At 36.3% G+C, this 12710-nt stretch overlaps 2 protein-coding genes across 2 annotated transcripts; both read left to right on the forward strand.

Moving 5' to 3' along the window:
• Positions 1 to 1216: 1216 nt before the first annotated feature.
• LOC112568604 lies at positions 1217 to 6454 on the forward strand. Its single transcript, XM_025245979.1, has 6 exons — positions 1217 to 1488; positions 1679 to 2023; positions 2439 to 2726; positions 2838 to 3137; positions 5051 to 5208; positions 6449 to 6454. The coding sequence occupies exons 1-6, from the start codon at positions 1410 to 1412 to the stop codon at positions 6452 to 6454; spliced, it is 1176 nt and encodes a 391-aa protein (XP_025101764.1). The 5' UTR covers positions 1217 to 1409.
• A 507-nt stretch (positions 6455 to 6961) lies between these two features.
• Positions 6962 to 9072, forward strand: LOC112569515. Its single transcript, XM_025247322.1, has 4 exons — positions 6962 to 7067; positions 7473 to 7549; positions 7846 to 7886; positions 8221 to 9072. Exons 1-4 carry the CDS (start codon positions 7033 to 7035, stop codon positions 8380 to 8382), a joined length of 315 nt encoding a protein of 104 aa, XP_025103107.1. The 5' UTR covers positions 6962 to 7032; the 3' UTR covers positions 8383 to 9072.
• The last annotated feature ends 3638 nt before the right edge of the window (positions 9073 to 12710 follow it).

Here is a 12710-nt window from a genome sequence, read left to right on the forward strand (position 1 = left end):
AAAAAAGCCTTCAAACATCATCATGCATAGTTTCAAATCGATCGTGAAGTTGCTAATTAGCATATATTCCCAGATTTCCCATTGGTGGTGGACTTAACAACATAAACAGATGCATATACTGTCCTGGCGTCTATTTGTTGACTTATTTAGCTTAAACACATTTTAAACAGGCGCATCCATGTACAAACGTGACGTAACGAGTTTGACCTTTTTCTGTAGGATGGCTGAGGCATGCAAATCGACGATGGAAGGGATGTGTTTATTCATATTTTGAGTTATATCATCGTGAACTGAGCTTCATTAGCAAAAATATGCCATATAGTTTGAGGAACATATTGCAGGTCAGTTCAAGAGATAAAATAACAAGGAAGTATTTTGGGTTATTTCTGAAAAAGTGACTTGACGTTGAGCGACAATTTTCGGCAGTATTGGCTTTTACATGTGTAGGACTATGTGCTGTCTAAACGTTTGCCATAAAATATAAAAGTGTATGAATTTAATGGATGTTGATTCATTGAAAGCCAAAAAAAAAAAATTGGTTCATGTAATATACATTCGGTTGATTTTATTCCTTCCTACATTTATTCATTCCATTTAGAAAATATTTGCTGACAAACATTGAAACAGTCTTTTTTGAGGTGCGGTTAGTTTATATAGCACATTCTGTTTTTGAGATACCAATTCGATTGATATAATACACATATATCAATAAATGAAAACAAAATAATATTATGGCAGCCTATGTTAATACTGGCAGTCTATCCACACATAACTGAGCTCAAAGAATGTTTTAAAAGTCTCATTATCTGTAAATTATATTTTATGTTTTTATCATGCAAATATTGTTTCACTCTTTGTTCTTTGCCGTTTACTCAAACGGTTAGCTAAATCCGTGTGTACATATTATTTAAACACTATTTACACATATTAATCCGAACACGCATAAGTACCTACTCAGAAGCTCTTTTTCAACATAAAATAACTCTAAACTCACCTATCAATTACACATACTATCATAACCTCTGTATTTTTCCCTGCATTCATGCGTGCGCACACATATATATATATATCCTAGAAATTATAATTAATGTATAGTGTGTTAAATCTATTATTTCTGATATTTCCCCCAAAAGCCTACCATCTTACTGAGTGCACATCGCCATAGTTCATAGCAGCTACAATGTATTTCCTTGCTAAAGGGAGTTGGCAGCTTGTACTAAACCAGGAATTGAGAAAATTTAGGAACTTGTATACTAATAAAGATTAGTGAGATTAATACAGATTGACCCACTTAAAAGAAGGAAATAAAATTGGTCAATATTTCCCCGTATACTCTATTAGGAAAAGTGAATGCCTACAGTGAGAGACTCTTTCCTTGTAAATACATAAAGTCAACGAAGAAAACAATCATGGAGGTTGACTCTACTAAACTTAGTCTCTATGTTATATTCTTCTTACCAGCAATTATCGCTTTTACTGCTTCTAGCTGTGAGTATTTTTATATATTGTAGAGATATAAATGTCCTTTTAATTATGATGATGATCGATTACATTTACTATAAACGAGACATCGATTGCAAAGTGAAGTTTCTGAGAAACTGAGTCTGAGTATTGCTTTTTCTTCTCACAAGAGCTACCTACTTAATTTAGAAATAACACTTAGCTATATTTGTTGCAGGTAATGTGACAGGTGATGATAAAACACAACAGGAAAACATCACAGTTGTAGAGAATAGTCAGATTAATTTCACATTTGAGTTACAATCAATAGCCGAAGAGAAATTTCGCATTGATGTGAAAGTGTGTCAAGATGCTTTGCTTCACAGAGTCTGTGGCTGCCGATGGTTTGCTGTTAATAAACCCAAATGCAGTAATGAAAGAAATAATTTTACTTGTGAGGTTGACAACTCAGGAATGCACATGTCATTTCTTGTCAAACGCACCGACAGCGACATCTTTTGGATGAACTTGGGTCATAGTTCTACTCCAGCTTTACTCAAGCACACTCAGTTGCAAGTCACCTGTATGTTCATTTTAGTGATGATTTTTGTTTTCACATCTTCATTATTAATTGTTGGCTGCTCTTATTTATAACACTAAAGTTATGTTACTATAATAAGTATAAAGTAGAATTCAGATGTAAAACTCAGTGGCAAAGCTTTGTAAACCTTAGTTTGGAATTTTTATTTTAATTTATTCGTGGATATTTTTTATTAAATATTACTATTTTCCTCTGGAAGTTCCTTGTGAAAAAATCGTTTTAGAAATGACAGCGTTTTCTGGAAATTTCTAATAAATTTATGACATTTTTAAAAGTTTAAAAAAAAGAACGTTAATTGAATAATGGGTTAACTTTGTTAATCAAGCATGCAGATTGTCCAACTTTACCACCAACGGTTTATTAATTTTTCCGTTTTCTTTGCAATTTATATCAACAGACCCTCCACAAATCACGCAGCTTTTTGTAAATAGAGAACAGGTTGACGGGACCCACATTATTGATGAGAAACAACAGGTCACCATCTCCTGTATCTTCACCAATGGAAATCCTCCCGTTACCATTCACCTGCTGAATGACACTGGACACACGTTGAGTTCAACAATAAACACCAAGGGACCCCTTGTTATGTTTATTGGTGTTTACCATTGTCACGACTCGTGGCCGACCCTCAGCTGTGAAGCGCCAGGCTCGGAACTGAACATTTCTGTGAACATTCTTGTCAGATGTGAGTTTTTACACTATGAATGATAACAATGATGATAGTAACAATGATGTTGATGAAAATGAGGAAACTATGAGCTGTGGTGATTGTAGAAACACACATTGCCTTTTTCAGGTCCACCTCGGCTCACTCTCATGTCCACACAAGTCGTGGAGTTGACAAGTGTTGCTGATGGTCTCAGTGTTGGACTCAGGTCCTACACAAGCAACATCACGAAATATCTGACGAAGTCTGATTCTGGTGAAACCATCAGGGAAGTGACCTATGAACTGAGCGGACATCCCCCGATGTTCAACTTGACTCTGAGGTTAGCCCCCAAATCATGGACTGGACTTGGAAACTGGACGTTAAAGGTCGAAAATGAGTTTGGGGACACAAGCATCACTTTTGAATTCATCAGCACGATAACTCAGAGTGAGTATTAGTAACACTTTTCTTACTTAAGATTTATAAAAAAATAAAGCAATTGTATCTCTGATGTTATCTAGTCATGTTACATAGCTATATTTATTTTAAAGAGCTAATGTCATAATAACTCTATAGATCGATACATGCATACAGGCATAGATAAAAATAAAAGTAAATAAGTTAACTGTGGATGTCGATTCAGCGCAGAACTAAAGTTTCCATCACAAATAAAAACCACCGGTTTTCCTTTCCTGTGAAGCTATTGTGTATTGTTCTGTCGGTTATCACAGTACTGTTATTATATGTGTAGAGATGAAGAACTGTGGACTCTAAGCACCTTTCGTAATTATGATGAGGAAATATTTCAACCATTATTCTCATATACAACTAAACAAAAGTAAAAACACTGTACAATATTGCTGCAATGAAATATTTTGATGAAATCGAAACGAATGTTCAAAATGTGCCGGAAAATATGAGAAAAAATACGAGGTAGAGAAATGGATAAAATATACGTTGAAAGTAGAGAATAAAAAAAGCAAAGAAAGAGACTGTGGAGAGGCAAAGGGAGTTCCGACGAAGACTGGACCAATGGAATGTAACTTTATGGTAGGGAATACTAAGAATGGTTTGAGGATACCATGCAGGAGGGTCAAACTGTGTTACAGCAGGTTACTGGCATAGTCACTTTGTGTTTAACTAGTTGGTGGAGCTTAAACACATAAATCAAGGAACCAAACCGAAGGTGAGTCATCTTTTGAAACTTAAAAAAATGTGAATCATTATGTAATGAATTTGTTTAAGCCATTAGCATTAGCTTTTCGGATAAATGGTAAGTAAATTAAAGTTCTTATCTTCTTGACAACAGATGTAAAACTACGGAGATTTTTGAAAGATTTTTAAGTTGTAAGAAAAGATATTATTAAATGCATTATAGGGCGTTGGCTGTGAAAACATCTTCCTTGATGGATTGTTGTTGATAAATTGTATTGAAGAGTTTTATGAGGGTCTGATATTTGTCTTGAATGATGCATAAAGTGGAGTTTCATTCATGGTCAGTTAAATTATTCTTCCATGAAATTCCTGAATTACTTAGTGACTTTACAAATGAAGAAAAAACTTATACGCTAAACAATTAAACCTGACATTTAACATATAGACAATAACAAATGACAGGTTATCCGTGGCTAAGATATTAAAATATGTCGGCTAAAGCTGTCCGATGCACTTCTGTAACTTCTGTAACCAGTGTAGTGTCTTAATTTGTAACCATGTGCGTAAATCAACGAATACATAAGGGAGAAAACACCGGAACCTTTAGGATACGTTCCTCTTTCGATTGCTTCCCTTTAAAGACTGAAAAAAAATCAACCAATAAGATATTTTCACGTCTTAAAAAACGCGAAGGTTTGTTTGCTTGAGCGCCTTACTGATATTTGTTGCTAGCCACGCACTTTGACGTGGATTTGTACTAAAACAACAGAAAAGGAAAAGAAAACAGTAAGTAACATTTAAATTCTAATGTATATTCTAATAAAATATGATCTTGTTTGGTACTTTATCTTTGTATATATTATGTAAAAATATTTTTCTTAATTTCTGACTTTTGACCTTAGGCCCGATTTCTGAATTGTCTGTTACTATCTTTGATGTGAGCTTACTAAAGAAATCAGAACCTATAAATTCTTAAAATTAACACCAAGCAAATGCTCTTTAAACGGTGTATTACATATATTTGTCTTTTTTGTAGGTTAACAAATATATATTTTTTTTAAAAAACCTATGAAAATTTGCTTCGCAGACATTCAGTGCTCCTTAGTGAATGTTTGAGCATTTCTCGCTGATTTAAGGTTCATGAGTTGGTTTCGAAATTTTTTAAAAATTTTTAAATGAAAAAAAAACCCCTCTGTTTTGTATAGCCGACCTTTCGCCGAGTTCAGAAGATCCGCAAGAGTCTGTGACCACTCTTGCAATCATATCCGGGTGTCTGTTGAGTGTCGCCGCCTTCAGTGTTGGCATCCTGCTTCTTTGTGTCATTAAGATGAGACACGGTGTCTGGGGTCAGTCTACAACAGCGGTTCTCAACCTTTTACATGTGGCGACCCCCCTGACGAACACCGGTACGTCCGCGACCCCCCTTAGCCGGCTAGGTCGGTGGAAGAGCGGGGGGGGGGGGGGAGCTTTAGCTAACCTAGAACGCCGCGTCGAGGAAATCAATGCAATTCAACAACGGAAGAGCAAAGTTCGTATCTGCAAGAAGTATAACTGTTAATGAAATTTTACTAAAGTAATAAATATTATTTTATTGGACACTCACTTTGATTAATGAGAAGGTTTGAGCCTGCTTGCTGTTGCATAAAGAAGCGAACCTGGGTGCGATGTTCGTACCCACTGCTATTCGCAGCTCAGCCTCTGCGTCCACACGATTTCTGTATTTCGACTTCAGTGCTGCCAATGCTGAAAATCCTTGGCTCACACATATACGAAGTTGAAAATGGCAGCAGAACTTTCATTGCTTTCTCAGAAAGGAGAGGATATTCACCGTTGATGCTAATCCAGAATGTTGTCACTGGTGTTGTTTGGAAGACCATTTTCAGGGATTGGTCACTCGAAAGGTCGATGAGCTGCTCTTCTTCTTGCGTGGACAACCCGCTTGTGCTAGGATCAGCCAGAAATGGATTACGAATCCAATCGTATTTAGTCACATCAATTTCAGCGAAATAATGCTGAAACCTTTCTTGCAGTCCGTTTAGATGGGCAATAATTACATTCTTCACCTGATCAAGATTCAAGTTGTCAGCCTTGCACTTACACAAGCACGGAAACATATCAAAAATATTTTCTTGGTGTATCTTTTGCGTCCACAACGAAATTTTTCGGACGAAAGCATTCATCTTGTCAGTTGTTTGTAATATGGTGGTGTAATATAGGGGAGTCAGCGATGAGAGATTGGGGAGAAAGAGGGCAAAAGGCGAGAGGAGGAGATTGGAGGCTTAATTGTTGAGAGGGAGATTGTGTTTTGAGTTTTGGAAGTGAGAAGTCACTGCATGCCGAGACAGTGTACTTGAATAGGAAGAAGAGATTTGGAGTTTGAGCCCCCGCACCACTCGGTTACACAATGTAAACTAATTCCACTAATACCAGTATAAGAAACTTTTTTAAAAAAATGACCACCTTCGCGACCCCCTTGTAGGCACGTCGCGACCCCCCAGGGGGTCGCGACCCACAGGTTGAGAACCGCTGGTCTACAACATCATCGCTTAAAACTTTGACAGCAATTCTTATTGACTACTACACTGTCTTTGTCTGATCCATAGAGATAGACGAACTGTATCCACCGTTTTGTTTCTCTCTCTTCTGGTCTGTATTCCTCCTTTTGTCTGTTTCCCTCTGTGTATTTTCATCCTCATATTCGCCTGTATATATCCTTCTAACACTATTTACCTCTCTCTCTGTCTGTATCCCTCTCTCCCTCTCTCTGATCACCCTTGACCCTATCACATGTCCTTCTGTCGCTACCCTTGTATTATTCTATGTTTTCTATTTAACTCCTGTATTTGAATTCGTCCATCTGTATCCATAAGCCAGTCTATAGCCTTCTGTTTCCATGAGTCTGCTTTCATATTTCCACTCCTTTGTCAGTCTTTATCCCTATGACTGTCCATTATCTCTTCGTTTCTCTGTATTTTCTCAGTATCTTAACATATATATATACAAGTATCTCTGAAGAAATTCACCAAATAATTGGTTTTGTCATGTAATTATTGCAAATTACTATAATTACAGGTGGATGAGAGAGAGTGCGTGTGTGTGCGTGTGTGTGCGTGTGTGCCTGCGTGCGTTGATGGATGGATACATATTTTGAGTATGAAGGCCAAAGAAAAAAGCAACACATTAATTTATGATTCTTTGTTATTCACCAGGGAGACGTCGAAGGTATGTAGGCACAGCGTTCAATATCTGTATTTTACTGCATTCTCATACCGTTTATGCCCAGAACATACAACTAATACTTCTCCCTACATTCCATAAGTAAAGGCTTTTTTCAAAATATTCTCTCAATATTTGCTGAGACTCTTCTTTCAAGACTCCTATATTCTGCAGCAAAGTTATTTAATTAATTTGATGTGAAATCCTTACTTTTTATTTTAATAAATAAAATATTAATGCAGGCTCGTTTTTCAGAAGTTCAAGAGTTGTTTTATTATTGGGTTGTGTGCATTTTTAAAATTGTATTATCATGCTATTTTCTACATATACTCCAAGACAACTGAAAAATTAACCACGACTGGTATTCAACTGTCACATCCAAGTAAGTTTTATCTTTCTTTCTTTTTTAAGCCAGTTTCTAGTTCCTGCAAGTGGTAGCCGAGACAACACCGAGGAACATCAAGTCGGTGGACTGAATGAAACTGGAGGTAGGAAACTTTATGTTTTTCTCTTGTTGCCTCGCAAAACGCATTCCTATATATTAAATTTTGTATCACAAGACTGTTTTATTTAACTTTCGTTGAATGTAACATTTTAAGTGTTGTAATCAACCTTGTTCCAACAGCGCCCCATGGCTTGATTCAATTAAACACCATAACTATTCCAGTTAGTCAAGTACTTTAGCAGTTCTACATCTTTTGCCAGTTTTGCATAATTTAACCTACCTAAATGAAGTAAAAAAAACATAATTTCCATGTGTATTTGCGTATTAATTATTATTCAGGTTTTCAACCCATCAGTCATACTGTTGCTTTTGGAGCAGAGGTGAGTCTCCTTAATGTAAAACAATATTTTATGCATGTAGAAATATGTAAGACATTTGAGGCAGTCATATTAGTTCGAAACAAAAATAACAATCACTAAAACGTTTTTCAGTTTCAGTGATTACAAAAGGTGTTATTTTATTTTTTGGTAATTTTATTTATATGTTTCTAATAACTCTACTAAATAAAAAAATTCTTTCATTTATAGTCACAAAAAGAGAATTATTCGTAGGCAGAAGAATACAAAATTAATAACAGAGGGTTCAATCTACTTTTCAGAATAATAAGTGAACGAATCAACTAAGATTGAATTATTTGTGTTATTTTGCTAATAGCTCATGGAACCTACTCCAAGTCCTCGTCGTGCCGATGGTTTGATATACGGAGAGCTAGAGTTCTCGGACAGAACACCATCCAATGTCATCATCGGCTCCTTGCCCAATACACAATACGCACAGATTAACTTTGCAGATTTGGATTATCCATCTCAGAAATAATTCTTTATGATCAGACTTGAATCAGAAATATCTAAGACCACCTGAACAAGTCTCAAGAATTAATCAGAATAAAATTGGACATTTTCAGCCTGGTGTCAAAATAAATATTATCGGCAAAATTATGTTGTATTATAAAAAAATGTTAATTTTTATTTTCTATATTTATTTATTGAATAATCTTTCGCAATGCCTCCTAAACATTTATTTTAGGAATATTTGTAGTATATTACTATCGTTTATCAGCTGTGGCATTACAACGCCCTCAGTTATCTGCATTTTGTGTTTCTCTACCTTTTGTACTTCATTTTACCCTTTTCTAATTATTAAGCACTGTAAATAAACATTGACTTTTTAACTTCTAAACGAGAATAACAAAAGGTTTAGTTCATAAAACTATTTTCATTGGAACAGCAAAGTTGTCAATCAAATGTTGATATAATTAGTGATATCTTCTGTTCACAAACCGCACCTCCTGTTGATACAGTTGTGCACAATTTGCTTCTGAAGTAACATTTTCTGTTGAGCGAGTATGCCAACGCATAAGAAAATTGAGTCTGGACTTTGTTTTCAGGGTGTACACTCTTCTTTCAGAGATATATTTTAGATATAGTTTCATCTACCTTTAATGTTTGCAAAAAACAGCAGGACATATATTTACTTTGAATTAAATGGATTTAATTTCTATGGAAAGACGACTTGCGTTGTGTCTGTGTAAAAATAATTTTACTTAAGCTTTCCTTTTTTATTTCAGACCCTTCTCTCCCACTTCTTCGAAGATAGCGCGCGCGCGCGCGCACACACACACACACACACACACGCAAACACTATGCATAGACATACATTACAGTCAACAACAAACGAAACTGTAGTGTTGAGAACTCGAGACCTTACCGAGCATTTCAGAACTACTCAAAGGTATTCAGTGCTTCTACGCAAATTTGACCCCGTCTGACCCCGTCTCTCCTTATCTCACCTCCTTTGTCTGAACTGTCACTAACAACATAACCTAGAATCATTGTAGACTACATTTCACGGTCTGTGGTTTCCACCATGTATTTTCGAGACTGTATTTACAGAGACTGTCACAAGTGTAAGCTTTTGTTGTCGACATTTTCGAGAAATCAACAGCGAGCGCCAAGTCTGTAGGAGGTAAATATTTGGCTGTTGTCAAGGGACATGTCCTGAATAACATATTAAATTATCTACACAACAAAGGGCTTAGGCCGATCATATTTTGGACTTTTGAAAACCTGTTTGGAAAGAAATCGTTTAGACGTTATTGCTTTGATTCTAAGGTGAACCTCATTCAGTTGAAAATCAGTGTCGATGGAAGAGTGCCATTGTACTGTGTGAGTTGTGAACACCACAAGAAGGGAACTCAACCATGAATTTTTTTTAGCTAATGGAGCCTTTACTAGGCTCATAGCTCAAAGGAAAAAAATCGTAGTTTCATATAGGGTCTGGGATTATAGTGCTTATACTTCCTATCATAGTAAAAAAGGAATTGTTTTCCAGATGTTTTTATTCCCTTCATTAACAATTCCCATAGGATTACATGCCGAAAGCGTAATAATAACAGAAAATATATTTTCTCTCTAATTTCCTTTCACGAAATTGGAAAACTGGAAAAATTAAAATGTTTCCCACCTGCTCAGTGGAGTGTGTGTAGTGTTAATAGACTGATAGTAACATATATTCATCTGTCACACTCTCATTCTAGAGAACACCTTGCTGGACTTACACCTGACTCTCCGTTTCTATTATCAGATGTTTTACATTCTAACGATGTACTCGTATGATGCAAATTGTATTTTAAGGTAGGAATGGTTTTGTGAAAGCAAATAAAGAGACATATGACAGTCCATTAAGATATTGCTCATCATACCTCTTTAACTAATATTCTTTTTAGCACCGAAAAAATGTCAGGCCTCTTAGTAATAAATCAGACAATTTACTCTGCTGCTGCTGTCGGGAGCCAAGATTGATCCCCGATGGGCGTATTTTTAAACAGTTTGATTTTCTCTTTAGTTCTGTGGATTTTGGTATCAAAGTGTGATAAAAATGCTTAATAAAGGTTAAGATCATGTGTGATGTTGACATCGAGAGTACATCTTCAGAGACCTGCAGGATCCCACGACACACTTTTACAACCTTGTTAATCCTATCTAATTCCACTTTATGAAATCGTATCATACAAGTAGGGAAAAGGATATTCATGTAGTTAATGCAGCTTTGTTAGAGAAGATAGACCCGCACACCCAGTTCCCTAGAAGCCAGATGCACCGGAACTCCTTCCCCTCGCCCCTCAGTTGACGAAACTGTGTGATGGCTCACTGCTTACTGATCTTATTTGTGGGCTGGGAAAGTTAGGCGAGGAAAGAGAGACTGACACCACCTTCCCTAAAAGCTGAAACAGGAAATATAAGTTCTCTAACACCCCTAACCCTAACGACCAAAATGTCCCGGGATGACCTTAACCTATTCATCTAATCCTACTGTAAGAGACATTCTTTCTTTTATGTTTTCAGTAGTCTTCTGTAAGGTCTAGTGTGTATATATTTTGTGTATTCCTTTCTGCTCTTCTTCCTTCATCTATGTATATCTGTAATGTACCTACTAAACATACCCGCTTCGCACCATGCTGAGCATGAGTACAACATGCTAAAGCAGACACACCCAGTCTACATTTACATGTCTCGCGATGGACATAAGGGATGTTACTTTAGATGTTACTTTAGATGTTCCGATAGTGACAGTGGGGACACGGTAAGGTGCTTGATCAGAGCTGTGTCGATACAAATTTTGCATTCGATTAAAATTTTTTTTAATGAAGTTTGATAAAAATTAAAGCGTAGATGAAAGAAAGTGAAAGTTGAATTACCACATACAGGAGCATGAAGACATACATGAACACAGGCAGACGCAGTGAATATTCTTTCATCTTTTTTATATAACAGTAATAAAATTGCTATAGGTATAATGGATACATTATCTATCACATAAATAATACTTTAAATCAATTGTCTGATCAGCTGCCAAAATTTGGCGTTGCATGTAGGTGGAACACGTTACACCAGACAACGGTGTTTGCCCGGTGTCTTGATGATATAGATGATATTCTATAGATAATATTCGTGACTAGCTTATGGAGCGCTTGAAAAACAAACGCCATTACTATTAAACAGACATTAAGTAAAATACAAATATCGACTGTGAAAATTGTGTTTATATTTTCTTACTTTCTCTCTCTTTTACACACACACACACACACTTAGTTTGAGTATTATCATAGATACGTCAGTACCCAATTATTTTGTTGTTACCTGAGATTTGCTTCTGCAGTTTTTTTGTTGTGATATAGATTATACTGCTTTCGAAAAGTAAGTCGACAACTGAAATATGAAACACATATACGCATATCTTTTTTATGAGTATTCTAAACTGAGTATTCTGAGTGCTGCAGGCTGTTAGACGAAGTTCTTAACAACAAACCTGATGTTATTACTTAAAAAATGGTAGCAAATGTTTTGATCATGCAAAGTAATATGTCAAGACTAGTCTTCTTTTCGTCCGGGTGGAGGGCAGACGACCACGAGCTGTGAAGAACACCTGGACATGGCGCGTAGTCGCGTGAAGACATACTCGCCTTTACTGTCGTCGTAGTTGTCAATAATAACAACTACTTTTCTTTCCAAACCACAAACCAGCTGTTGTCTTGCTGCCCAGACAACATCGGTACGAGCTGTAGCTACATCCTCGATGTCCTCGTCACTCATCACTCTCACTGGGATTTTAGCGTTTCTCAGCGTCTTCAGTATAGGGGCGTCCTCAGGAAGCTTGACCCACGACAAAATTAACATGTCTCTGAACTGAAGGTTCTCTGGGGGTTTGATTTTTCCTGTATTGAGTGTTGTCGATTTAGCCGCTACGAAAAAGAAAAACAACGAAAATTACGCCAAAGAAATTTAGCTTTAACTAGTTAAAAAGACGGAAACATGGTTGACAATATTGTCAGCATTTACGTCAAAAGAAAAGCAACAGTAGATTTGTAAATCTAGACTTCAAAATGATCACAACTGTGACATTATTAAAAGGAATTAAGAAAAATTGTTGATGCTGTGAGTTTTTCAGGCATATCCGAAAAATATGTGGAGACTTGGCGATTCAAAAACCTTCTTAAACTTTAAAGTATTAGACACCTAGTAATAAATAATTAGCAAATAAACTGGCATAGAATAAAGCACATTGAAGGTCAGTCAGCCAGTCAGTCCGTCGTCCCTTGAACGGCACCTAAGTTTGGGGGGAGGATCAGATGGATAGACGATACA

This window comes from Pomacea canaliculata, linkage group LG7 (genome assembly GCF_003073045.1).
Source record: "Pomacea canaliculata isolate SZHN2017 linkage group LG7, ASM307304v1, whole genome shotgun sequence".
In the NCBI taxonomy this organism is placed as follows: Eukaryota; Metazoa; Mollusca; class Gastropoda; order Architaenioglossa; family Ampullariidae; genus Pomacea; species Pomacea canaliculata.

Bases quoted from the DNA above. Each gene is read 5' to 3' on its own strand.
- LOC112568604 (XM_025245979.1), top strand. From the start codon at position 1,410: ATGGAGGTTGACTCTACTAAACTTAGTCTCTATGTTATATTCTTCTTA. The intron at 2,024-2,438 runs GTATGTTCATTT...TTATATCAACAG, and splicing joins CACTCAGTTGCAAGTCACCT to ACCCTCCACAAATCACGCAG. The intron at 3,138-5,050 runs GTGAGTATTAGT...TGTTTTGTATAG, and splicing joins CATCAGCACGATAACTCAGA to CCGACCTTTCGCCGAGTTCA.
- LOC112569515 (XM_025247322.1), top strand. From the start codon at position 7,033: ATGATTCTTTGTTATTCACCAGGGAGACGTCGAAG. The intron at 7,068-7,472 runs GTATGTAGGCAC...TTCTTTTTTAAG, and splicing joins TCACCAGGGAGACGTCGAAG to CCAGTTTCTAGTTCCTGCAA. The intron at 7,550-7,845 runs GTAGGAAACTTT...ATTATTATTCAG, and splicing joins TGGACTGAATGAAACTGGAG to GTTTTCAACCCATCAGTCAT.